Consider the following 27,021-nt stretch of genomic DNA (forward strand, 5'->3'; position numbering starts at 1 on the left):
GATGATTTTGATGATAATATGTATTTTTACGATTTATGGTAAAGCTGTGCAATTTATACTGTATAAAATGCTGTTTTTGTAAAACTATATTATTTTATGATTTTAAAATAAAAGGAAAAATATTTTTGAGGGATGTGAATTGACTGTGACGAAAGATATGATATATGATATATGATTTTTTGGGGATGTTGTGAGGGGAAAAGACCCTAGAGGGAGCTCATTTACGGGAGAAGGCACCAAAGGGAGCCCATTTATGGGAAAATGCCCCAAAGTGAGCCAGTCTATGGGAGAAAGCCCCTGAGGGAGCCCCGACGATCGTATTTTCCACGGTGGAGCCTAGTGCACACCCCATGGACCATGTGGTGCTAAGACTGCAGTCGATGAAAGGATGAAAGCTAGTCACTTTCAAGGATCAAACTTCACCCAAAATGATATACGATTGAAAGCTTATGATTAAAATGATTTTATGATTTATGATTCATGATGATGATTAAAGTTATTTTTCAAATGATTTATTTTTGCTGAAAGCTATTTTTAAAAGATTTTTAAAGGATTTATTTATGCTTAAAAGTTATTTTGAAATGATTTTACTATTTATGATTTAATTATGCTTAAATGATTTTTAAATTGTTTATTTATGTTCAAAAGTTATTTTAAATAAAAATATGATTTTAGTGCATGTGATTGTATATGTATTATTTGCTATCCATGTTTAGAACGTGCTGAGTCTTTAGACTCACTAGGTTTGTATGATACAGGATTTGATGATTTATGGGAGACGATGACAATTGAGGGGATCGAGTGCAGCAGTACACACCCGAGGGCCTTTATGTTTCTGCACTAGCTAGATAGATAAATGATTTAAAAATTTATGTTAAGGATTTTTATTAGAGATATTTTATGCTTCATTTTATTGTTAGTTGATCTTTTAAAGTCGATTTAGGAATTTTGGTTAATCGACGATTTAGGATTTTATGTTATGCACTTGAGATTTTAAATTATTAAATTATTATGATTGTTAGAAATGGTAAGTTATTTCATTTGGTTAGTATTTTCGAGTTTATGATTCATGATTAGTATAAAAAAAATTAGAGGTTGTTTCAGTTGGTATCAGAGCCAAGGATCCCCAAAGGGTTGCGTACTATCGCTTTGAGAAGCTCAAGAAGTCACGCCTCAAATATGTGAGTTTTACTGCTTTACATTTTATATGCTTAAGATTCTTTTAAATGTTTATATGATGCATGATATAAATGTTAGTTGCATTCTTTATGTAAAATGATTAATGCATATTGGGTAGTGGAATTGACAAAAATTTAGAGAAGAATAAGGTGCATGCACTACTTGAGTAGGATTTAGGAGTCGAGTTTGGGAAATTTTTTTGATTAGAATTGCAATTTTCAAGATTTTGAGAACCGAATTAAAGAATAAGATTTAAGTTAGAGATTAAGTTTGAGTTAGATGAGGAAATCTAAGCTTTGCAATCATCAAGTCAAGGAAAGTTTCGATGACGAAATTCAATTTAAGGGAAGGAGAAAAGGCTTGTGTTCTTCGTCGTCCGGTCGTCCAACGTCGCACCCTTGCCAACGATCGAATAATCGAGCGTTATAAACGCAAAGGCACGTTCCTAAACTCTTTCAACATCATACAAATCATATTATGCATGATTTAATTGTTTATGGGTGAAAAAAATTAGGTGTATGATTATCTTACGGTATGTTACGTAATTTCAACGTTTTTACGATTTTACGCTTGTTTTGAAAATTTTTTTGAATCCAACGAGTATGCTGCCAAAACATGATAAAATATGATTGAAATAGGGGCAAAACATGATAATTTTAAAGGAAATACTAAGCTGGAACCGTGGGTTTATCATGAAGGAGCCGTAGGTTTTGTTCATGGGATTGTTGAGGTTCATGGACTCGTTACCATGCATGGGGTTCGGCCAGGTCTCGAGGGGGGCTTGTGCTGGATGTGGGTAAGGGTCGCGCGCAGCCTTGGAGGAGTCCCATGGAGCAGGGACTCCTCGTGCGAACGGGGGAGAACAACAGCAGCCGTGGGGGCTTGCTGTTGGGGCTCGGTTGCTCAGGGTAGGTCCTTCAAGGTCCAAGGGTGATGGGCAGGGGTCGGGCCAGGGGCTGGGCTGGCTGGGCTGGCCGCTGGCTCGAGGGAGGCGTGGGGAGCTTTGGTGCGCAGGTTTTTGTGCTTTGTTCAGGGGGTCCGTGCGTGGGTTCCAAGGGTTGGGCTGGGTCTGGGCATGGTCCAGGGAAGGTTAGGGTCAAGTGGGCTCGGTTGGAAGTGTCCTGATTGGCTAGGAGTCCATAGGCGTGAGAATCTCCTTGTGCGCAGGTTTGGGGGTCAAGTCTAGGTGAGTTTGAGCGAGCCAGGGCTAGGTTCAGGGGCTTGGGCATGGTCAACTTGGTTCCTAGATGGGTTGGCTTGGGTTTTGCTCAAGGTGGCTCGGGCATGGCTCGAGTAAATTGGGAGATGGCTCGGGTGGTTAGATAACGTGTCAATTTCGAAAATTAAAAGGCAAAAATTGAATCCATGGGTCCACGGGTGTGGTCATGACTTGGAAGGGTAGAATAAATAATAAAAATATTATATTAAAAATTTGGTATCAAAATAATGAGTTTTGGATTTATCCGAGATTTAATCGCTACACGAAACGTTAACTAAAGAATTAATTGAAAAGCCTAGTTTTAAACTTCATAAAATTATGAAAAATTATATTTAAACTTAAATAATTAATTATAATAAGTCCATGTCATTAAAAGTGAGAAAAAAATTAATTCGAGAATTTTTACGTCTAGGGGCAAAACTATAATTTTACACTTAAGAAAATACGAAAACGCTTGGCAGCGTCCCGAAGGATGACAATGCATGCTAAATAATATTTTATGATTTATTATGATGATTTTGATGATAATATGTATTTTTACGATTTATGGTAAAGCTGTGCAATTTATACTGTATAAAATGCTATTTTTGTAAAACTATATTATTTTATGATTTTAAAATAAAAGGAAAAATATTTTTGAGGGATGTGAATTGACTGTGACGAAAGATATGATATATGATTTTGTGGGGATGTCGTGAAGGGAAAAGACCCAGAAGGAGCCCATTTACGGGAGAAGGCCCCAAAGAGAGCCCATTTATGGGAAAATGCCCCAAAGAGAACCCGTCTATGGGAGAAGGCCCCCGAGGGAGCCTCGACGATCGTATTTTCCATGGTGGAGCCTAGTGCACACCCCCATGGACCATGTGGAGCTAAGACTGCAATCGACCAAAGGATAAAAGCTAGTCACTTTCAAGGATCAAACTTCACCCAAAATCATATACGTTAAAAGCCTATGATTAAAATGATTTTATGATATATGATTCATGATGATGATTAAAGCTATTTTTAAAATGATTTATTTATGTTCAATTTTTAAATGATTTTTAAAGGATTTATTTATGCTTAAAAGTTATTTTAAAATGATTTTACTATTTATGATTTAATTATGTTTAAATGATTTTTAAAGTGTTTATTTATGTTCAAAAGCTATTTTAAATAAAAATATGATTTTAATGCATGTGATTGTATATGTATTATTTGCTATCCATGTTTAGAACGTGCTGAGTCTTTAGACTCACTAGGTTTGTATGAAGCATTTGATGATTTATAGGAGGCGATGACAATTGAGGGGATCGAGTGCAGCAGTACACTCCCAAGGACCTTTATGTTTCATCACTAGCTAGATAGATAAATGATTTAAAAATTTATATTAAGGATTTTTATTAGAGATATTTTTATGCTTCATTTTATTGTTAGTTGATCTTTTAAATTGTTAAATTATTATGATTGTTAGAAATGGTAAGTTATTTTATTTGGTTAGCATTTTCGAGTTTATGATTCATGATTAATATACAAAAAATTAGAGGTCGTTCATATTACATGCATTCACCAGTAGAGACAACTTCTGATTTTTATTGATAGGTGACTTGTAATATGAACTCACTATGTCATTCTCGGTCCTCAACTTTCTCACTTCACAATTGTCCTCTTTTGAACAATGGACTTAATGATCTGATCACTCAAGCTTTGGTTTTCAGCTTTGACTTCCTTGAATGATTGAGAAATATTCGATTACTATTCAACCATGTCATGTAATTCACTAACAATATCAGCTCATGTAAATTCTTTAGAATCAAAGTCAAAACCTCATTTGATATTGATTCTCAATCAACATCAGTTATCACACATTGAACTTGTTAAACTTCACTATTGCCGGATTGACTTTCTGAGTCAGATGACTCTGAACTGGAATATGCCCACTTAGAATATGCCCACTTATTTTTTCTTTCTTCAGGAATCCTAGCCTTTTGGTCTTTGCAAGAGTTTTTGTTATTTTTCTTGTGTCCTTTCTTCTTGTAATCATCCTTCTAGGGCTTTGGATACTCAACAATGAAATGTTCAGTCTTTCCACAATTAAAACATTCCATATCACTGGGTGGTGACTCCTTCTTGTAATTTCGGTTTGAATTCTAAAATGTTCTATGATTTTTCTTTATGAACTTGGAAAATTTCTTGAAACATAATGCCATTACATAATTACTCAGTTGTTCAGAAGTTTTCCCCTGGATAGGTTCAACAAAGATGACGTAAGAGCTTTGGTTAGATGATTAAAGGTAGATTATTCTCTACCTCTAGTTTACAACTCAAACTTGTATGCTTTCAGATAAGCAAACAAGTCGTGCAATTTCATCTTGCTCAAATATTTGGATTCCCTCATAGCAATCATCTCCACGTCCATTCCCTCAGAAGGGCTCTCATCACCTTCAATGCTACTTCTTTGTTGGTATACTCTTTTTCAAGAGCTTCTAACTCAATGATGATACTGTTGAATCTCTCATAAAAATCATTCAGAGATTCTATAGGCTTCATTTTAATATTTTTTATATTTCTGCATTGCAACAATGAGATTATTTTTCTTTGTCTGATCATTTCCCTCGCAAAGTTGCATCAGTTATCAAGATTTGCCTTTTATCATCAAAATTCCATTATGATCGATGCTTCTCTATCATCTACGGTTCTCCATTAGTAATGGATATTGCGGTATTGGCCTTCATGATTTTGAAAGGTTTGTTTGTAATGACATACCACATGTCACTGTCATGTGTAGCCAAATGAGTCTGTATTCTGATTTTCCAATCATCAAACTCTTCCTTGGAGAAAATAGGAATCTTTCTTAAGAATGTCATTGATGAATAGATATTGTTCAAAGGTTTAAAAAAAAAGCCTCTCTAATACCACTTGTTAAGATCTATTGAGCTTTTTATAGGGGGTAAATAAGCACCGCGCAAATTTCTGCTAAAAATTTTGTTGATGACCTCTACTAATGTTAATTGCAGAAGTCTTTTCCCGTCCTTCAAATTTTAAAAATCAATGAAGCAAATAACAAAATGCACAATAGTTGTTTCTAGAAATTGAAATGCTAATATCATTCTATGTCTCCCCTTCTTCTGTTTCAATAAGATATTCACTAAAAGACTTTGATATTTACAGCTTCTGTGACACCTAATTCAGTAGGAATTAAACATTTCCTACTAAAACTCTAATATCGACTTCTTCGAGACTTTATATAAACTTCTGAATAGAAAGACTCTTTTTGTCAGTTACAATAATTAACTCAAAATATAAAATGAATACAAAGATAGTAGTATGTATCAACACAGTATGATCTCTGAAATATTTGATAAAAACTGAAACACCCCACTCCCATAACAATTAAATTTAAAGAATAACATGCGCAGAAGCATTACTATAAAAAGGAGAAAAAACTATGATACTATTACCATAATGAAATTTCCAAACTTATATACTTGACCATTCACAAACTATCATAAAAAATATAGTAAAAAACAACCACGAATTTCTTGATTCATTCTACAAAATACATGATACTTAAGATTGTTAATGTATCATCACACCAAAATAAATTTACATGAAAAAAGTTTCCCTTTATCTTGCTATATGACTTCTTCCGCCTTTGACAATCCATTTCAATCTTTCTTGTCACCTGCATCACATGATAATAACTGAAATGAGTTTATAACTCAGTAAGTAGAAAGCTGTAATAACAAATACATATACATAGGCTTGACTTGAGTAACATGGTTGTGGAAATGAAAACTATATAATACCATCTTCAATGAACAATAGATATCAATGTAATATAGATGGTATTTCTTGGCATGAATTAAATAAATGAATTGATAGTTCTGTGACCTGTGACCTGTGATCATGTACTAGTATCTCTTTGATATAAATATCAAAATTGTGAGAGATACACATTAATCATGAAATTGTCCAATGACATGCATGTAAATACTATCAATCCTTTACTTTAATCATAGGAAGTTCATTGAGGCAATTGAACAAACACTTGGTAGGAAACAATGGCTTGCTAGCTTTTTTGTCAAAAAATTCAATGGTATTCCTTAATCAATGAATATATAACAACAAATATATCAATAACATAGTAATGGAAAGAGCTAGGCATCAATAAACATTGCTTTTGTACATATATATCATGTGAGCAAAGAAGGAGAGCCTCTACTTACAACCCAAGAAGCAAGTGGTTTCTTAGATGATCTCAAAGGAATTCCTACAACATAATACATACAATCAACCATAAATCATCACCATGAATCATAGGAATCAATTAATCCAACTTAAACCTTCAACTTTTCCAACCGAAAAACTCACAATATAAAGAATCCTTACCTTGGAGCTTGGAAATTAGGTAGGAGAACTAAGAAGTTAACTAGAATCCTTGAACTTGTAGTGGAGATATTTTTTGAGAGAAAACCTTGTAAGAGAAAGGCTTGAACCGATAGAAGATCATGGAAGAAGATCGAAATGTGTAGAAACCTCTAGAATAGGCAATAAAAGCCTTCCCAACGCCTAAAATCGCACTTCCAAGTAGCAATTTCGCCTCAACTAGCACCGCGGTGCCACCTTCTTGGCGCTGCGGCCGCGGCGCAGCCCCTGCACCTAGAAATCATCCCAATCCACCTAGAATCCATCATTTTCCAATGCCATGTAATATTTATGCAACTAAACATCCAAACACATGTTCAAATCATCCATAAAAACAATCACAACAAGAACCCATCCATCTCCACAATCCATCAACAACTATAAAACATATACCAACACGATAACCATATTCTTACCATTACCATTCCAGTGAACATAACCATAAACAATAACCATTCCACATAACTCAACCACCAAAACCATGAAAATACCATCACCATACCATACAATAATAAACCATGAATATCCAATAATCATATTCCTAAACACCATACCAAGGAATAACAACATATACAATAAAATGATAAAATGTTTGGATATTACAATCTCCCCTCCTTATAAAAATTTCATCCCCGAAATTTGCTTACCGTCAAATAAATTCGGATAACGATGTTTCATCTCTTCTTCAGGTTCCCATGTGTGCTTTTCAATCACATGATTCCTCCAAGAACTTTAACAAGACCAATATCTTTATTTCTTAACACTTTTTGCGATCAAGAATTTGAACCGGCACTTCCTCGTAGCTTAAATTATGTAAAAGATCCAAAGATTCGTACCGAAGAACATGAGATGGATTAGGAAGATACTTGTGGAGCATCGAAACATGGAATACATTGTGAACTCGATCCAAGTTCGGTGGCAATGCAAGACGATAGGCTCGGTCTCCAATCTTATCAAGAATCTCAAACGGACCAATGTATCGAGGACTCAGTTTACCTTTCTTACCAAAACGCATAACTCCCTTGAGAGGAGCTATCTGAATGAAAACATGGACCCCAACCTCGAATGCCAAAAGGCCATCGTCTCACATCTGCATAACTTTTCTGTCTAGACTAAACGGTCTTCATTTTCTCTTGGATCACTGCTACAACATTTGCTGTTGGTTGAACCAACTTCGGGCCCAACATTTTCCTTTCACCTACTTCGTCCCAATACAAAGGATATCGGCACTTCCTTCCATATAAAGCTTCATAAGGTGTCATGCCGATTGAAGACTGGTAGCTGTTGTTATAAGTGAACTTGACAAGAGGTAATTTTGAGTCCCAAATACCAGGAAAATCAATTGTACAAGCCTCCAACATATCTTCAAGAATTTGGATAACCCTTTCTGATTGCCCGTCGCTTTGAGGATGGTAGGCGGTACTAAAGGCCAATTTTGTTCCCAAGGCTCGATGTAAACTTTTCAAAAACTCATATGTAAATCTTGGATCACGATCTGAAACTATCGACACTGGTATCCCATGAAGTCTCACAATTTCCTGAATATAAGCCTCAGCTTATTGATTCATAGAATATGTTGTCTTGACAGGGAGAAAATACGATGACTTGGTCAATCGATCCACGATCACCCAAATAGAATTAAAACCCTTCTGTGTCTTTGGCAACCCGACAAGAAAATCCATGGTGATGTGTTCCCATTTCCATTGTGGTATAGGTAAAGATTGCAACAATCCCGCCGGCCTCTGGTGCTCAATCTTAACCTGCTGACATGTTAGACATTCAGAAACAAATAATATGATATCTTTCTTCATACCTGGCCACCAGTAAAGGCGTCGAAGATCTTGGTACATCTTGGTACTACCAGGGTGTACTGAATAGGGTGCTGTATGAGTTTCAAGGAGTACATCTTTTCGAATGTCATCACCCATAGGAACACATATCCTACCTCGAAAGGTCAACAATCCATCACGATTCAACCCAAACTCAGAAACCCTTGTTAGACCACTTTTTCTCTTCAACTCTAATAACTGATTATCAGACTGTTGTTCCCTCATAATTCGATCAAACAAGGTTGAGCAACAGACTAATGCAGATAATTGAGCTACTGTACCTTCAGATACCAGAGTTATCTCATTTCTTTGCAAATTAAGCAACAATGGTTTTGAAATCATAGAACCCAATAAAGAACTTGACTTACGACTCAAAGCATCCGCAACCACATTACCTTTATCAAGATGATATCTAATAGTGCAATCATAGTCCTTTAAAAGTTCCAACCATCTCCGTTGCCACATATTCAACTCTTTCTGCAAAAACAAATAGCTCAAACTTTTGTGATCCATAAAAATTTCACACTTCTCACCATAGAGATAATGCCGCCAAATCTTTAAAGCAAAAACCATAGCCGCCAACTCCATATCATGAGTGGGATAATTTTTCTCGTAGTCTTTCAACTGACGAGAAGCATAAGCTATCACTTTCCCACGCTGCATCAGTACGGCATCTAACCCCTGCTTTGAAGCATCAGTATACACAACAAAATCCTCAGTACCACAAGGAAGTACTAACACAGGGGCAGAAGTCAACTTATCTTTCAATGCTTGGAATGCTTGTTGGCACTCTAAGGTCCATTCGAACTTGGTAGCCTTCCGTGTCAAACTCGTCAGTGGCAATGCAATCTTTGAAAAATCCGCTATGAACCGTCTGTAATATCCTGCCAACCCAAGAAAACTTTTAACCTCTGAAACCGTCTTTGGAATGGACCATTGCTTAATAGATTCAATCTTGGATGGATCCACCGATATTTCCTCTTTCGACATGATATGGCCCAAAAATGCCACCTGCTCCAACCAGAACTCGCATTTCTTTAACTTAACATAATATAATTTCTTATCCCTCAATAGTTGCAACACAATTCTCAAATGCTCACGATGAAGTTCTCGTGTCTTTGAGTAGATCAAAATGTCATCAATAAAAACAATGACAAAAGTATCCAAATACGGTTTAAAGACACGATTCATTAAATCCATGAAAATTGAAGGAGCATTGGTTAGTCCAAATGACATCACCAAAAATTCATAATGACCATACCTCGTTCTAAATGCTGTCTTCGGTATATCCTCCTTTTTCACCTTCAATTGATGATACCCAGACCAAAGATCGATTTTCGAGAACACTGCTGCTCCTTGCAGTTGATCGAAAATGTCATCAATCCGCGGCAAATGATATTTGTTCTTAACAGTTACCATATTAAGTTCTCGATTGTCATTACATAACCTCAACGATCCATCTTTCTTTTTCACGAATAAAACTGGAGCTCCCCATGGCGAGGAACTAGGACGAATGAAACCTTTATCTAATAGTTCCTGCAATTGATTCTTCAATTCTTTCATCTCGGTCGGAGCCATTCTGTATGGAGCTTTAGAAATTGGAGCCGTACCTGGAATCAAATCAATAACAAACTCTACCTCTTGATCAGGTGGTAATCCAGGCACCTCCTCAGAAAATACATCAAGATAGTCTTTCACCACATCAATATTCTGCAATTGCATATTACTTTCTTTGCTCATATCCAATACTGAAGCCAGAAAACCAATACACCCCTTGTGCAACATTTTAGTAGCTTGCAAACAAGAAATAATGGGAACACTCGGCGAAGAACCTAAACCAACAAATACTTTACTTTCATGATCATCGGCTAAAAACTTCACTGTCTTGCTCACAAAGTCAGTCACCGCACAATAAGCAGACAACCAATCCATACCCAGAATGACATCAAAGGCAACCATCGGAATAACAATTAACTCAGCATACAACAATCGAACCCATTTGTACATGACATTCCTTAAGAATACAAGTTGGCCAAATTTCATCTCCCGAAGGCAACACAATATTGAAATATAAAGGCATGACAGTAGGTTCAACAGATAAATAGTGCTTAAACACTTCGAACATAAAAGAATGAGTCGCACCAGTGTCAATCAATGTAAGTGCTTCCTTGTCGGATATTAAAATATTACCTGATATTACCGAAGAATCAGGATTACCACCCTCTTTTGTCATTGCAAAAATTCTACCTTGAAACCTTCCTTTATCTGAAGAAAGAGGGCATTTCTACGTCGTGTGCCCCACTTCTTTGCATCTGAAACATCGGTCACTGCCAACCAAACATTCTCCTTTGTGTGGCTTGCCACACTTATGACACAATGGTCTCTCAGTATCCGAGGAAGGCAAAAGAGATTTATTACGCTGCTCCATCTTGCCTTTCCCCTTGTAGCCGCCTCGAACATGAGTACTTGCCCCTTGACCTTTCGCTTGGAAAGCTTGTCTTCTTAACTATCGCTCTTTCTCAATCTCCTGCTCATCATGTTCGGCAAGCAAGGCTCTCTCAACAATGTCTTGATATGTGACCACTTTCGACATGTGAACATCTCTTCGAATCTCTGGCTTCAAACCACGAAGAAAGTGTTCTCCTTTATCTTTATCATTTTCAGCAATAAAAGGAACAAATACACATCCTTCCTCAAATTTCAGTGTATACTCAGTGACAGTCATAGCATCTTGCCTCAATCAAAGAAATTCTTTTACCTTTTTGGCTTTGACTTCCCTTAAAAAATATTTGGCATAGAATAACTCTTTAAACTTGTTCCACTTTAGTTCACGAATATTAACAGTCACCTTGGCAGCTTCCCACCAAATATGAGCCGCTTTCACCAAAATAAACACATCACAACTTACTTTATCTCTATCAGTGAACTTTAAATAATCAAAGATAGCCTCCAATGACTTGACCCACTCAAGAACCACTAGTGGATCAGGACCACCAATAAATTCAAGAGGATTCATCCGCTTGAACCGATCATAAAAACCATCTTCAGTGCTTTCCGTCCTGCCTTGACCCTTTCCATGGCCACGACCCTTAGTCGGGGGGGGGGGGGGTTTGCATGCCCAATAACTGTTGAATCTGTTCACCGTGGACTTTCGCCTGTTCTTTTAATAACTTACTGAATTCGTCTACAACTTTCGCAGTCTTATCGGTAGTAGGGTCCTATCATCCCCTTCAGTGCTCTTTCTCTTGGGAGGAATTTCCTACACATAGGCTCACTTTAACATAGCAAGGAAACAATGAGATATCAATGGCAATGAAATAGAATCATTTATCAATGTTAAAATCAATAGATGCAGGATCGAAAACATACCGGATTGTCCTAGGTAGAAAAAGTCAGATAAAGTCCGAAGAAACTTTTGCTTTGATCAATTGAAACACTCCACTCCCATAACAATTAAATTTAAAGAATAACATGCGCAGAAGCATTACTATATAAAGGGGAAAAAACTATGATACTATTAGCATAATGAAATTTTCAAACTTATATACATGACCATTCACAAACTATCATAAAAAATATAGTCAAAAACCACCACGAATTTCTTGATTCATTCTAAAAAATACATGATACTTAAGATTGTTAATGTATCACCACCCCAAAATAAATTTACATGACAAAAGTTTCCCCTTATCCTGCTATATTACTTCTTCCGCATTTAACAATCCATTTCAATTTTTCTTGTCACCTGCATCACATGATAATAACTGAAATGAGTTTATAACTCAGTAATTAAAAAGCTGTAATAACAAATACATATACATAGGATTGGCTTAAATAACATGGCTATGGCAATGAAAACTATATAATACAATCTTCAATGAACAATAGATATCAATGTAATATAGATGGTATTTCTTAGCATGAATTAAAGAAATGAATTGATAGTTCTGTGACATGTGGCATGTGACCATGTACTAGTATCTCTTTGATATAAATATCAAAACTGTGAAAGATACACATCCATCATGAAATTGGCCAATGACATGCATGTAAATACTATCAATCCTTTACTTTAATCATAGGAAGTTCATTGAGGCAATTGAACAAACACTTGGTAGGAAACAATGGCTTGCTAGCTCCTTTGTCAATAAATTCAATGGTATTCCTTAATCAATGAATATATAACAACAAATATATCAATAACATAGCAATGGAAGGAGCTAGACATCAATAAACATGGCTTTTGTACATATATATCACGTGAGTAAAGAAGGAGAGCCTCTACTTACAACTCAAGAAGAAAGTGGTTGCTTAGATGATCTCAAAGGAATTTCTACAACATAATACATACAATCAACCATAAATCATCACCATGAATCATAGGAATCAATTAATCCAACTTAAACCTTCAACCCTTCCAACCCAAAAACTCACAATATAAAGAATCCTTATCTTGGAGTTTGGAAATTAGGTAGGAGAACTAAGAAGTTAACTAGAATCCTTGAACTTGTAGTGGAGATATTTTTTGAGAGAAAACCTTGTAAGAGAAAGGCTTGAACCGATAGAAGATCATGGAAGAAGATCGAAATGTGTAGAAACCTCTAGAATAGGCAATAAAAGCCTTCCCAACGCCTAAAATCGCACTTCCAAGTAGAAATTTTGCCCCAACTAGCGCCACGGCGCCACCTTCTTGGCGCTGCGGTGCCTGCGCTTCGGCCCTGGCAGCGTTGCGGCGCTGCCAGTACCCAAGCACACCGGTAGCGCTGCCCCTGAATGAAACAACCCACTCCCATGACAATAACATTTAATAGAAATAACGTACGCGGAAGCATTTTATTTAAAAGGGAAAGTACTAAATAGCATTTACATTATAACAATTTCTTAAAACTAGCAACATTACTAGTCACAACATATTATCTATACATAATTAAAAGCCAATGCAAAGTTTTCCCATCATTCATTACCAAAATACATGATATTTTAAACTTTACATATGTTCACTTCACCACAATTTAAAGTGACATAACCAAAAAGTCTTTCCCATTGCATTTTATATGACTTCTCCCACCTCGAACAATCCATTTCAGTCCTTTTTATCACCTGCATCACATGACATTAACTGGAATGAGAATAAACTCAGTAAATAGAAAGCTGTACGTAGCAATTACATACATATAGCTTGGGCTTAAAACATGGCTATGGCAATGGCGTTTTGGCAATGACAATGAAGAATGAATCATAAGTCTCAAATCAATTTAAAGGGTATCGTGTCATGAATTAAAGGAAGGAAATGACAGTGCTGTGACATGTGACCTGTGGCAAGTATCTCTTTGATATAAATATCAAAACTGTGAGAGATAATTCATAATCATGTGATTGGCCAATGACATGCATGAATTACTATCATTCCTTGGCATTAATTATAGGAAACTTCATTGAGGCAATACATCAAACACTTGGTATGAACAATGAGTTACTAGCTCTTTTGTCAATGAATTCAATGGAAATGCTTGAACAATGAACATATAACAATATATAGATCAACTATATACCAATTAAAGGAGCTAATTATCAATAAACATGGCTTATATACATATATTCATCATGTGAGCACAAAGAGAAGTTTCTACTTACAACCCACAAGCACTTGGTTGTTATGATCACCTTGAAGGAATTCCTATAACATAATACATGAATTCAACTATTAAGCCATCAACCAAACCATCAATTGCCTTCAATTCCTTAAACTCTCTATCAACTTAAGAATATAAAATTCTTACCTTGTAGCTTGAAATATAGCTAGGAGATACAATAATTTCATTATAAGAACCCTTGAATTTGAAGTAGAGATTGAAAGGAATAAAACCTTGAAAGGAGAAGGCAAGAAACGATGGGAGAAGGAAAAGAACGGAATGAATTGGGTAGAAACATCTATACTAATCCATAAATAAGCCTTCAAAATACACCAAAAACATGTTTTCTATGCCATAGACACGGACCTCGTGCCCCCTTCCGTGTAGAGGTCCGTGTACACACTGGAAATCACTCATTTTTCTTGGCAAGACCCGAACCCCGTGTAGGGGTCAGTGTACAGGTCCATGTACCCTCTGTCCAAGGGCCAAAACCGCACTTTTTCTTCCTAATTAGCAAAAGTGGTCAACATAAAAGTTGTAGCCCTATGTGTTTTCTTGAATATCCCACTAGTTTCAGGTCATTTGGAGGTCTGAGTAAAACGTTATGCTCATTCTCCCAACATGTGTTCGTGCAGAAACAAGGATACGTGTGACCCACTTCGGGTCACTTTTGACTCATCTTCCTCAACTATTTAAACAAAAATCAAAACATGAAAGTTATAGTCTTATATCTTATCTTTTTAATGAAAGTGGCCTCACATCAATTGGATCAATATACAAAACATTATGCTAAAAATCACAACTACGGCCACATTTTTCATATTGTTTCTGCACGTCCAATTCCTATTTGGCTCGAAATCAATTTTCTATTCTACCCATTCATTATCATTCCCAATTACAATTATATAACATAACTCCAACAACTATTCCAATAAACATAACCATAACCATTAATCTCAACCATTAAATCATAAAACATGATCATAACAATAATAAACCATAGAGATTAACATGATAAAGGTTGGGCTATTACAATCTCCCCTCATTATAAAAATTTCGTCCCCGAAATTTACTTACCGTCGAATAAACTTGGATAATGATGTTTCATTTCCACTTCCGGTTCCAATGTAGCCTCCTCGATCACTTGATTACACCATAGAACTTTTACAAGTCCAATTTCCTTGTTCCTTAGCACTTTAATTTTGCGATCAAGAATTTGAACTGGCATTTCTTCGTAGCTTAGGTTAGGTAAAAGGTCTAAGGATTCATGTCGAAGGACATGAGATGGATTGGGAAGATATTTGCGTAGCATAGACACATGAAAGACATTGTGCATTAGATCCAAGTCCGGTGGCAATGCAAGACGATAGGCTCGGTCCCCAATCTTATCAAGAATTTCAAACGGCCCAACGTATCGAGGACTTAACTTACCTTTCTTGCCAAAACGCATAACTCCCTTAGAAGGAGCTATCTTAATGAAAACATGATCATCTACCTCGAATGTCAAAGGCCGTCGACGAACATCGGCATAACTCTTCTGTCTAGACTGAGAAGTCTTCATTCGCTCTTGGATCAATGCCACAACATCCGCTGTTTGTTGAACCAATTCTGGGCCCAACATCTTCCTTTCGCCTACTTCGTCCCAATACACAGGAGATCGGCACTTTCTTCCATATAAAGCCTCGTAGGGTGCCATTCCAATTGAAGATTGGTAGCTGTTATTATACGTGAATTCAACAAGACGCAATTTGGAATCCCAACTTCCCGGGAAATCAATTGTGCAAGATCGTAACATATCTTTAAGAATTTGAATCACCCTTTCTGACTGCCCGTCACTCTGAGGATGATATGCTGTGCTAAAAGCCAACTTGGTACCCAAAGCTCTGTGCAAGCTCTTCCAGAATTCAGAAATAAACCTCGGGTCACGATCAGATACGATTGACATAGGGATTCCATGGAGTCTTACAATTTCTGCTATAGACTTCAGCATACTGGTTCAATGTAAACGTTGTCTTGACCGGAAGGAAATGAGCCGACTTGGTTAACCTGTCAACAATTACCCTGATGGAATTGTAACCCTTTGATGTTCTTGGAAGTCCTGTTACGAAATCCATGGTAATGTGCTCCCACTTCCATTGAGGTATCGGGAGATATAGCAAAGTCCCAGCAGGTCTTTGATGCTCAATCTTAACCTGCTGACAGGTTAGACATTCAGAAATAAATAATATGATATCTTTCTTCATACCTAGCCACCAATAAAGACGTCGAAGATCCTGATACATTTTGGTACTGCCAGGATAAACTGAATAAGGCGCTGAATGAGCTTCAATAAGAACATCTTTACGAATATCATCCCCTACAGGAACACAAAATTCTACCTCGAAAGGTCAACAATCCAGTACTATTCAAACCAAACTCAGAAACTCCTGTCAAATCACTTTTAATCTTTAACTCTAATAACTGAAGATCTAGCTGTTGTTCCTTTAAAATTCGATCAATCAAATTAGAGTGAAGAACTGATGCAGATAACTGATTTACTGTACCTGGAGATACCAGAGTTATTTCGTTCCTTTGCTGATCAAGTAACAACAGTTTCTGAATCATGGAACCCAATAAATAACTGGATTTGCGGCTTAGAGCATCCACAACAACATTAGCTTTTCCAGGATGATAGCTAATGGTGCAATTATAATCTTTCACTAGTTCCAATCACCACTACAAGAAAAATCGGTTTTAACAACACATCAAAGACAACAGTTTTAACAAAAACCGTTGTCTTTCTTACTTTTAACAACGGTTTTAACAAAAACCGTTGTCGTAGCCTAAAAAAATCCGCTCAAAGACAACACTTTCTTTAAAACCGTTGTCTTTGATATATCTACGACAACGGTTTTTAAAAACCGTTGTCTATGAGCTTTTTTTTTGGGCTACGACAACGGTTTTTAAAAACCGTTGTATATGAGCGTTTTTTTTTGGGCTACGACAACGGTTTTTAAAAACCGTTGTCTATGAGTTTTTTTTTTTGGGCTACGACAACGGTTTTTAAACAGTTGTCTATTAGCGTTTTTCTTCAGGCTACGACAACGGTTTGTAAAAAACGTTGTCTTTTAACTGGTTTTTCTACAAATTTTGTTGTCAATATTAGATTTTGCGACCGTTTAAGTAAAATCTGTCGCTAAAATTAGAGACGGTTATAGTATACCGTCACTAATTTAAATCTTGCGACAGTTTAAGTATACCTGTCGCTAAAATTAGCGACGGTTGTAGGTAAAACTGTAGTCGATGTAGATCTAGCGACAGTTTTACAAAAACCGTCGCTAATTTTAGCGACGGTTTATGTAAACCGTCGCCGATCTATAATTAGCGACAGTTTATATTTAACCGTCGCTATATTTCGCGACGGTTCTTAATAACTGTTGCTAAATAAAACGACAGTTCTTGTAAAAGCGTCGCTACTTTTAAATCGGCGACAGTTAAAAAATAACCGTCGCTAATTGCGACGGTTTAAGTCAAAACCGTCGCAAATTGTCTATAAATATCCCCACCCTTAGTCCATTTTCAATCATACCACTTCACAACACTTAAAATTTTTCTCCCTTACACAATTTTAGTTTTGTTTTTCTCTTTAAAGTTTAATAAATTTTTAAAATCAAGAATATAATATTTTCGACGGTAAATCAAGAATATAATTAGCATTGTTAGTTTTTTTGTATATTTATTAAAATATTAAAAGTGAAATTTTTTTTATTTTAGTGAAAAAATTAGCGACGGAAAGCATAAAAAACCGTCGCTAATATTAGCGACGAAGTTTAAAAAATACCGTCGCTAATTGTAGCGACGGTTAATGATGATTTCCGTCGCAAATTAATTTGCGACGGTTGTTTAAAAACCGTCGCAAATTGTAACTACCACATCACTCCAAAACCGTTGTCCTTTAGCGAATTCTTTAACCACAAGACCTTTAACAACGGTTTTATATACCTACGACAACGGTTTTTCACCATCGTCTTTAGACGTCTACGACAACGGTTTTTCACCGTTGTCTTTGAGCACACCCTTTATCCACATGGCTTCTAACAACGGTTTTAAAAGGCCTACAACAACGGGGAAAAACCGTTGTCGTAGGCGTTTTTTCTTGTAGTACACCTCTGCTGCCTCATATTTAATTCTTTCTGTGAAAACAAATAACTCAAACTTTTGTGATCTGTAAAAATTTCACATTTCTCACCATATAAATAATTCCGGCAAATCTTTAAGGCGAAAACTACAGCCGCCAACTCCAAATCATGCGTGGGATAATTCTTCTCGTATTCTTTTAGCTGACGAGAAGCATAAGCGATCACTTTCCTACGTTGCATCAACACAGCACCTAACCCCTGCTTTGAAGCATCTGTATACACAAAAAAATCCTCCGTACCACAAGGAAGTACTAACACAGGGGCAGAAGTTAACTTATCTTTCAATGTTTGAAACCCTTGCTGGCACTCAATGGTCCATTCAAACTTGGTAGCCTTCCATGTCAAACTTGTCAATGGCAAAGCTATCTTTGAAAAGTCGGCTATGAACCAAACTAAAAAAACTCCTTACCTCTGAAACTGTCTTTGGAATGGACCATTGGTTAATAGACTCAATCTTGGATGGATCAACACATATTCCTTCTTTCAAAACAATATGACCCAAAAATGCCACCTGCTCTAACCAGAACTCACATTTCTTTAACTTGGCATACAATTGCTTATCCCTCAACAGCTGCAACACAATCCTCAAATGCTCACGATGAAGATCTCGTGTCTTTGAATAGATCAAGATGTCATCAATGAAAACAATGACAAAAGTATCCAAATACTGCTTAAAGACACGATTCATCAAATCCATAAAAACTGAAGGAGCATTGGTTAGTCCAAACGACATCACCAGAAATTCATAATGGCCATACCTCGTTCTAAACACACTCTTTGGTATGTCCTTTTTCACCTTCAGTTGATTGTAACCGGACCGAAGGTCGATCTTCGAAAATATCGCTGCTCCTTGTAATTGATCAAATAGATCATCGATTCTGGGTAAAGTATATTTATTTTTAATAGTTATCTTATTGAGTTCTCGATAATCAATGCATAATCTTAACGATCCATCCTTCTTTTTCAAGAAAAAAATCGGAGCTCCCCATGGCGAGGAACTAGGACGGATAAAACCTTTATCTAATAGCTCTTGCAATTGATTCTTTAGTTCTTTCATCTCAGTAGGAGCCATTCTGTATGGAGCCTTGGAAATTGGAGCTGTACCTAGAATTAAGTCAATAACAAACTCCACCCCTCGATCAGGTGGTAAACCAGGCACATCATCAGCAAACACGTCAGGATAATCCTGAACCACATCAATATCCTGTAATTGCAAATTATTTTCCTGTCTCACATCAACCACTGAAGCTAGAAAACCCATACAACCTTTGTGCAACAACTTATTAGCTTGAAGGCAAGAAATAATAGGAATACCCATCGAAGAGCCTAGACCAACAAAAACATCACTATCATGATCATCGGCTAAAAATTTCACCGTCTTGCCCACACAATCAATCACCGCACGATAAGCAGATAACCAATCCACCCCCAAAATAACATCAAATGCAACCATCGGAATAACAATAAGATCAAAAAACAATAATCTAGTACCCATTTGTACAGGACATGCCTTAATAATATTAGTGGGACAAATTTCATCCCCAGAGGGCAACACAATATTGAAGTGTAATGGCATAACAATAAGTTCAACAGATATAGAATGCATAAACACTTCAGACATAAAAGAATGGGTTGCACCAGTGTCAATCAATGTAATTGCTTTTTTGCCGTAGAATAAAATATTACCTGATATCACAGAAGAATCAGGATTAACACTTTCCTTTGTCATAGCGAAAATTCTGCCTTGGACTTTTCCTTTGCCTGAGGAGAGAGGACATTTCAGTGTCGTGTGTCCCATCTCCTTGCATCTAACACATCGTCCACTACCCACCAAACACTCACCCTTGTGTGGCTTTCCACACTTAGGACATACCGGTCGTTCAGTATCAGAAGGAGGCACAGGAGGTTTAGAGCGCTGCTCAATCTTACCCTTACCTTTGTGGCCACCACGAACATTTGCACTTGCACCTTGTCCTCTAGCTTGGAAAGCTTGCCTCCTCAACTGTCTCTCTTTCTCAATCTCTTGCTCATCATGTTAAGCAAGCAAAGCTTGCTCCACTATGTCTTGATATTTCACCACTTTGGACATATGAACATCTCTTCGAATCTCGGGCTTCAAACCACGAAGGAAGTGTTCTCTTTTATCTTTATCATTCTCAGCAATAAAAATGAACAAAACACATCCTTCCTCAAACTTCAACGTATACTCAGTAACAGACAAAGCATCCTGCCTCAATTCAAGAAATTCATTCACCTTCTTGGCTTTTACTTCACGTGAAAAGTCTTTGGCGTAAAATAACTCTTTGAACTCATCCCATTTTAACTTGCGTACATTGACAGTCACTTTTGTAGCTTCCCACCAGATGCGAGCAGATTTGACTAACATAAACACAGTACAGCTCACTCTATCTCGATCAGTAAACTTCAGATAGTCAAATATATCCTCCAATGATTTAATCCATTCAAGAGCTACGAGTGGATCAGCACCACCGAAAAATTTGGGAGGATTCATTCGCCTGAATAATTCATAAGATCCCCCTTCGGCGCTTTCCACTCTACCCTGCTCTCTTTCTTGACCATGACCCTGAGTTGGTTTGTGAATGCTCAGTAGCTGTTGAATGTGCTCACTATGCACTTTTGCTTGTTCTTTCAATAGCCTGCTAAACTCATCTACCACTTTGGTAGTCCTATCAGTGGTAGGGGTCCTATCATCCCCTTCAGTAACCTTTCGTTTAGGAGGCATTTCCTACACATAAGCTCACTTTAACATAGATAGGAAGAAAAATAAATCAATAACAATGGAATAGGATCAACTCTCAATGTTAAAATCAATAGATGCAGGATCGAAAACATACCGGATTGTCCTAGACAGAAGAAGTCATATACGGTCCAAGAACTTTCGCTCTGATACCAATTGAAACAACCCACTCCCATGACAATAACATTTAATAGAAATAACGTACGCGGAAGCATTTCATTTAAAAGGGAAAGTACTAAATAGCATTTACATTATAACCATTTCTTAAAACTAGCAACATTACTAGTCACAACATATTATCTATACATAATTAAAAGCCAATACAAAGTTTTCCCATTATTCATTACAAAATACATGATATTTTAAAGCTTTACATATGTTCACTCCACCACAATTTAAAGTGACATAACCAAAAAGTCTTTCCCATAGCATTTTATATGAGTTCTCCCGCCTCGAACAATCCATTTCAGTCCTTTTTATCACCTGCATCACATGACATTAACTGGAATGAGAATAAACTCAGTAAATAGAAAGCTGTACGTAGCAATTACATACATATAGCTTTGGCTTAAAACATGGCTATGGCAATGGAGTTTTGGCAATGACAATGAAGAATGAATCATAAGTCTCACATCAATTTAAAGGGTATCATGTCATGAATTAAAGGAAGGAAATGACAATGCTGTGACCTATGAGCTGTGACCTGTGGCAAGTATCTCTTTGATATAAATATCAAAACTGTCAGAGATACTTCATAATCATGTGATTGGCCAATGACATGCATGAATTACTATCATTCCTTGGCTTTAATTATAGGAGACTTCATTGAGGCAATACATCAAACACTTGGTAGGAACAATGAGTTACTAGCTCCTTTGTCAATGAATTCAATGGAAATGCTTGAACAATGAACATATAACAATATATAGATCAACTATATATCAATGAAACGAGCTAATTATCAATAAACATGGCTTATATACATATATTCATCATGTGAGCACAAAGAGAAGTTTCTACTTACAATCCACAAGCACTTAGTTGTTATGATCACATTGAAGGAATTCCTATAACATAATACATGAATTCAACTATTAAGCCATCAACCAAACCATCAATTACCTTCAATTCCTTAAACTCTCTATCAACTTAAGAATATAAAATTCTTACCTTGTAGCTTGAAATATAGCTAGGAGATACAATAATTTCATTATAAGAACCCTTGAATTTGAAGTAGAGATTGAAGGGAATAAAACCTTGAAAGGAGAAGGCAAGAAACGATGGGAGAAGGAAAAGAACGGAATGAATTGGGTAGAAACATCTATACTAATCCATAAATAAGCCTTCAAAATACACCAAAAACATGTTTTCTATGCCATAGACACGGACCTCGTGCCCCCTTCCGTGTAGAGGTCCGTGTACACACTGGAAATCACTCATTTTTCTTGGCAAGACCCGAACCCCGTGTAGGGGTCAGTGTACAGGTCCGTGTACCCTCTGTCCAAGGGCCAAAACCGCACTTTTTCTTCCTAATTAGCAAAAGTGGTCAACATAAAAGTTGTAGCCCTATGTGTTTTCTTGAATCTCAAACTAGTTTCAGGTCATTTGGAGGTCTGAGTAAAACGTTATGCCCATTCTCCCAACATGTGTCAGTGCTGGAACAACGATACATATGACCCACTTCGGGTCACTTTTGACTCATCTTCCTCAACTATTTAAACAAAACTCAAAGCATGAAAGTTATAGCCTTATATCTTATCTTTCTAACGAAAGTGGCCTCACATCAATTGGATTAACATACAAAATATTATGCTAAAAATCACAACTACTGCCACATTTTTCATATTGTTTCTGCACGTCCAATTCCTATTTGGCTCAAAATCAACTTTCTATTCTACACATTCATTACCATTCACAATTACAACTATATAACATAACTCCAACAACTATTCCAATAAACATAACCATAACCCTTAATCTCAACCATTAAAACATAAAACATGATCATAACAATAATAAACCATAGAGATTAACATGACAAAAGGTTGGGCTATTACACTAAACCTAAAAATCATCCCAATCCACCTAGAATCCATCATCTTCCAATTCCATGCAATATCAATGCAACTAAACATCCAAACACATGTTCAAATCATCCATAAAAACCATCACAACAAGAACCCATCCATCTCCACAAACCATCCACATCTATAAAACATATTCTTACCATTACCATTCCAATGAACATAACCATAAACAATAACCATTCCACATAACTCAACCACCAAAACCATGAAATTACCATCACCATACCATACAATAATAAACCATGAATATCCAATAACCATATTTCTAAACACCATACCAATGAATAACATCATATACAATTAAATGATAAAATGTTGGGATATTAAAAAAACTTTAAGTGTATGCTTTGAAATGTATTCATAAAAGCTTCGAGTCCATAATAAATGACAAATAGAGTAAGTGTGTCGACAGTGCTTGTTAAATTGTGAGATGACCTATTTATAGATGAAATCAACCGTTCAAAATTGAACATCTATAAATCACTCGTACTATGACAATAATGAAATCTTACAAGATGTAACATGTCATTTTTTGTGTTCCAAAATTATTAAATGAAAATTAATGATTATGGCACGGACTGTCAAACAATCAAAATAAATCCTTCTTAACTAGATTACTTAACATTCTCCGAATGTTTGATTTGCTGAATTCATTCTTTAGTTATTGAAGGAAATAAGTCTGATCTCATAAATTATTGTTGACAAAATCAGTAAAGTGTGATCAATTGTTGAAGTTTTGTCCATTTAGTTAGGTAGAACTTAGTTAGTCTTCAGATGCTTAAGCGAGAGGTCTTCGTAACTTAATGGCTACTTAATTTGCTTTGATTGCTAATTTTTTGTGCTTATGATAATAACTTAGAGCACACCAGCAAAACTTATAATTTCTTATCACCAAGATTTATCTGCATTTCGGGAACCCCCTATCTTGTCAAGGAACTCCAAGTTCTTTTCGACAGCCTCCAGGGACCGATTGAGAAGAGAAGGAAGCGATCTCAATTGAATGCCAAGAATAGAGTCAACAAAGGTAGTAGAGCTTTGGAGTATGATTAGGGAAGTAGTCAGTGCATTTCTCTGGTGTTTTCTCAAGGAAAATATGTCATGTTGACTGAAAATTCTGAAAGTGTTGGTGGTGGAAGAAATGGATGATTCACTAGGTTGAGCGTGAGTCGCTGGAAGAGCACTTGGGGTTGCCTCATCGAGGAAACTAAAATCATGGTCATGCTAAGTTGGGTAGAGCACATATTTGGAGTCGACGAGAAGAAAATCTTGTACACAAAAGAAAAGTAAAGGGCTGAGTTATCAAAATGTTGATAGTATAAAAGACTTTAGTTTACCTCTAGAGTTCTTTGAGAAGAGGTGACAGTGGATTCATTTTCATGAGGCATGTAACATAGAATGCTCTTATCAGGAGGGAGTGAAAATTCTATAGTATCGGGATCAAGGTCATCTTAGTAGGAACAATGTTCTCTGGCACATGGGGAGTCAAGATAGGCGACATTAGAATAGTAGGCTTTTTCGACATGCCAAGAGAAAATTTTTGTGTTGGTGCTGGAAGAGATTCCTCATGAACGATTTGAGTGTCAACTTCTGTAACATCTTTGGATTTAGCCGGATTTTTTCTGCTTCTGACGGGCAGAAACTTTTAGTTCGACGTTGAGGAGGTAAGGGAGAATCATCATCGTCTAAGATTATAGTTGTCTCAAAAGTGTTGGAAGGTTGAGTTTTAATCCTTCAAAGTCTGGAGATTTTTTATAACTCAGTAAGAGGATATTTGGTAGACATGCTGGTTTCAGAAACTTTGGATTTTTTAGACAGACTTGAATTTGCACATGAGAAAGGAAACACAATGTACTCTTCGGTTCACTATCAATAAAGTGCAAGAGATCAAATGACAAAGACATTCTCAAATATGTACCAATGTTCATGAAAAAATTATCTGTCAATGAGGCATATCGAGGTGTCCACTAGGGGAGGAATAAAATGGTTTCTTCAATGGAAGCAAAACCAACATGGCTTAGAAAAGAGGACCAATTGGCATTCAAAGTAATGAGATTAAAAGGGAATTTATGAGCTACAAAATCTCCCTAATCATCCTCATGAAGAAGGTAAAAAAAGTAAAAATGGCCACTGGAATTAGAGAAAGATACCCAAGTTGATGAACTAAAAAAAAAGGATTGTGAAATTCACAAGGTAAGGCGGCGTTGTTGGGAAAAGAACCACCTACAATAAGGAACCTAGGATAGAGAGAATTATTTTTATATTTCATGAGCAATTATTTCAAGATTCTCATTTCCTTGGTCCATAAATAAGGTGAGCCATGGATGGTCTTCAATACACAAAGAGACAGGGGAGTAAAAATACTGATAGGGACTAAGAGTGTGAAAGAACGGAGAGGATAGTATGATCGAGGACAATAGTTCACTGAGCTAGGCAGATGTTGTCCGAGAAATCCACAATGGAACAAGAATAATGACATAATTATGGGAAGTAAGATAACAACCAGAGTTGGAGCAACCATGACACCCCGTTTAGCTTCGAGAAAGGAGAGTTAAGAACAGATTTGTTCAATCCATGGTGCAGGGAACTCTAGAGCATGATCCTCAATCCGTGAGTTTTTTTTTTTCTTAAAGAACATGCTAAAGTCAAATATTTGAGAGTAGAGTGGCAAGAGTCATGACAGAAACAAAATTTTCATAACAACTCCCACAAAAAATGATATGTTCATCAGGAAAATGAGATTTTTCATCAACTTTGATCCAATGAGAGGTGATAGAGAAGTATGAATGAGGATTAATGTGCTAAGCAGATAGAGGAGGAAAACCAACAAAGAAACCAACCCCACAATATCAACACCAAGAAATGAAGTTTTAAAAACCTTACAATATCTTGGAGGGTGACAGACGTGGGGTCGCAAGGTAACACAAAAAATATACCAGCAGAAACACAACATAAAAACACTCTCTATATGGATACCCTACAATGTCATAAGGGTGTTGGTTGTTTGAATGAAATGATATAAACCATGAATATTCCAGTTTCATTGAATTAAGGTTCTAGTTTCTTTACCCAAATAGGCCACTATTCATGAAAGAAGACCACGACTTAAACTTTGTTGCTTTTACAAAAAAGATAATGGGGTCAGAGGGAATGATAGATGAAGGAGATAAGAAATACAAGGTGTTGGGTTCAATATTTGAACAAGTTGGGAGAGCACTTGAAACATGACGCTTTAAATTCTATACAGTTTAAAAGATTAGAGTTGCACCATTATCCCCAACTATAGCTTTTGGTAAAGTGACAAATGATCGGTCCTACAATTGGTATCATAGCTAAGATCACAAGTTAGATTCTCATTGATTGCAAGTAGTGAAATTATTAGGAAGAGAATTATTGAGTGCAATAATTACCCCTGCTTAGAGAGAAATCAAAACATGACACTCGGGTTGTTGTACGATTTAAAATATTAAAGTTGCACTGTTACCACCAGCTATAATTTTTAGTAAAATGGTATGTTGAGATATAACATAATTAATAATTGATATTCTTTCCTAGGTAAAAAGATATGCATATTGTTATATAAATATAGGTTATTCCATGGACGAGTTTTTAGGAACTGATTGATAGAATAGTCCTATATATGCTGTATCCTTTTACTTCAAAACATAATGGAAATATCAATTTATCATCATTCCTGTTGAGATGGTATCAGAGCCTGTTGAAAAAAAAAAAAA

The 27,021-nt window shown here is 36.3% G+C and overlaps 1 protein-coding gene across 1 annotated transcript; it reads right to left on the reverse strand.

Moving 5' to 3' along the window:
- Window positions 1–11,140: 11,140 nt before the first annotated feature.
- LOC140957998 (uncharacterized) lies at window positions 11,141–11,650 on the reverse strand. Its single transcript, XM_073415402.1, has 2 exons — window positions 11,393–11,650; window positions 11,141–11,326 (listed from the first exon to the last, which is right to left on the reverse strand). The coding sequence occupies exons 1-2, from the start codon at window positions 11,648–11,650 to the stop codon at window positions 11,141–11,143; spliced, it is 444 nt and encodes a 147-aa protein (XP_073271503.1).
- Between the last annotated feature and the right edge of the window lie 15,371 nt (window positions 11,651–27,021).

The sequence above is a fragment of the Primulina huaijiensis genome, chromosome 14 (genome assembly GCF_012295235.1).
Source record: "Primulina huaijiensis isolate GDHJ02 chromosome 14, ASM1229523v2, whole genome shotgun sequence".
NCBI classification, from domain to species: Eukaryota; Viridiplantae; Streptophyta; class Magnoliopsida; order Lamiales; family Gesneriaceae; genus Primulina; species Primulina huaijiensis.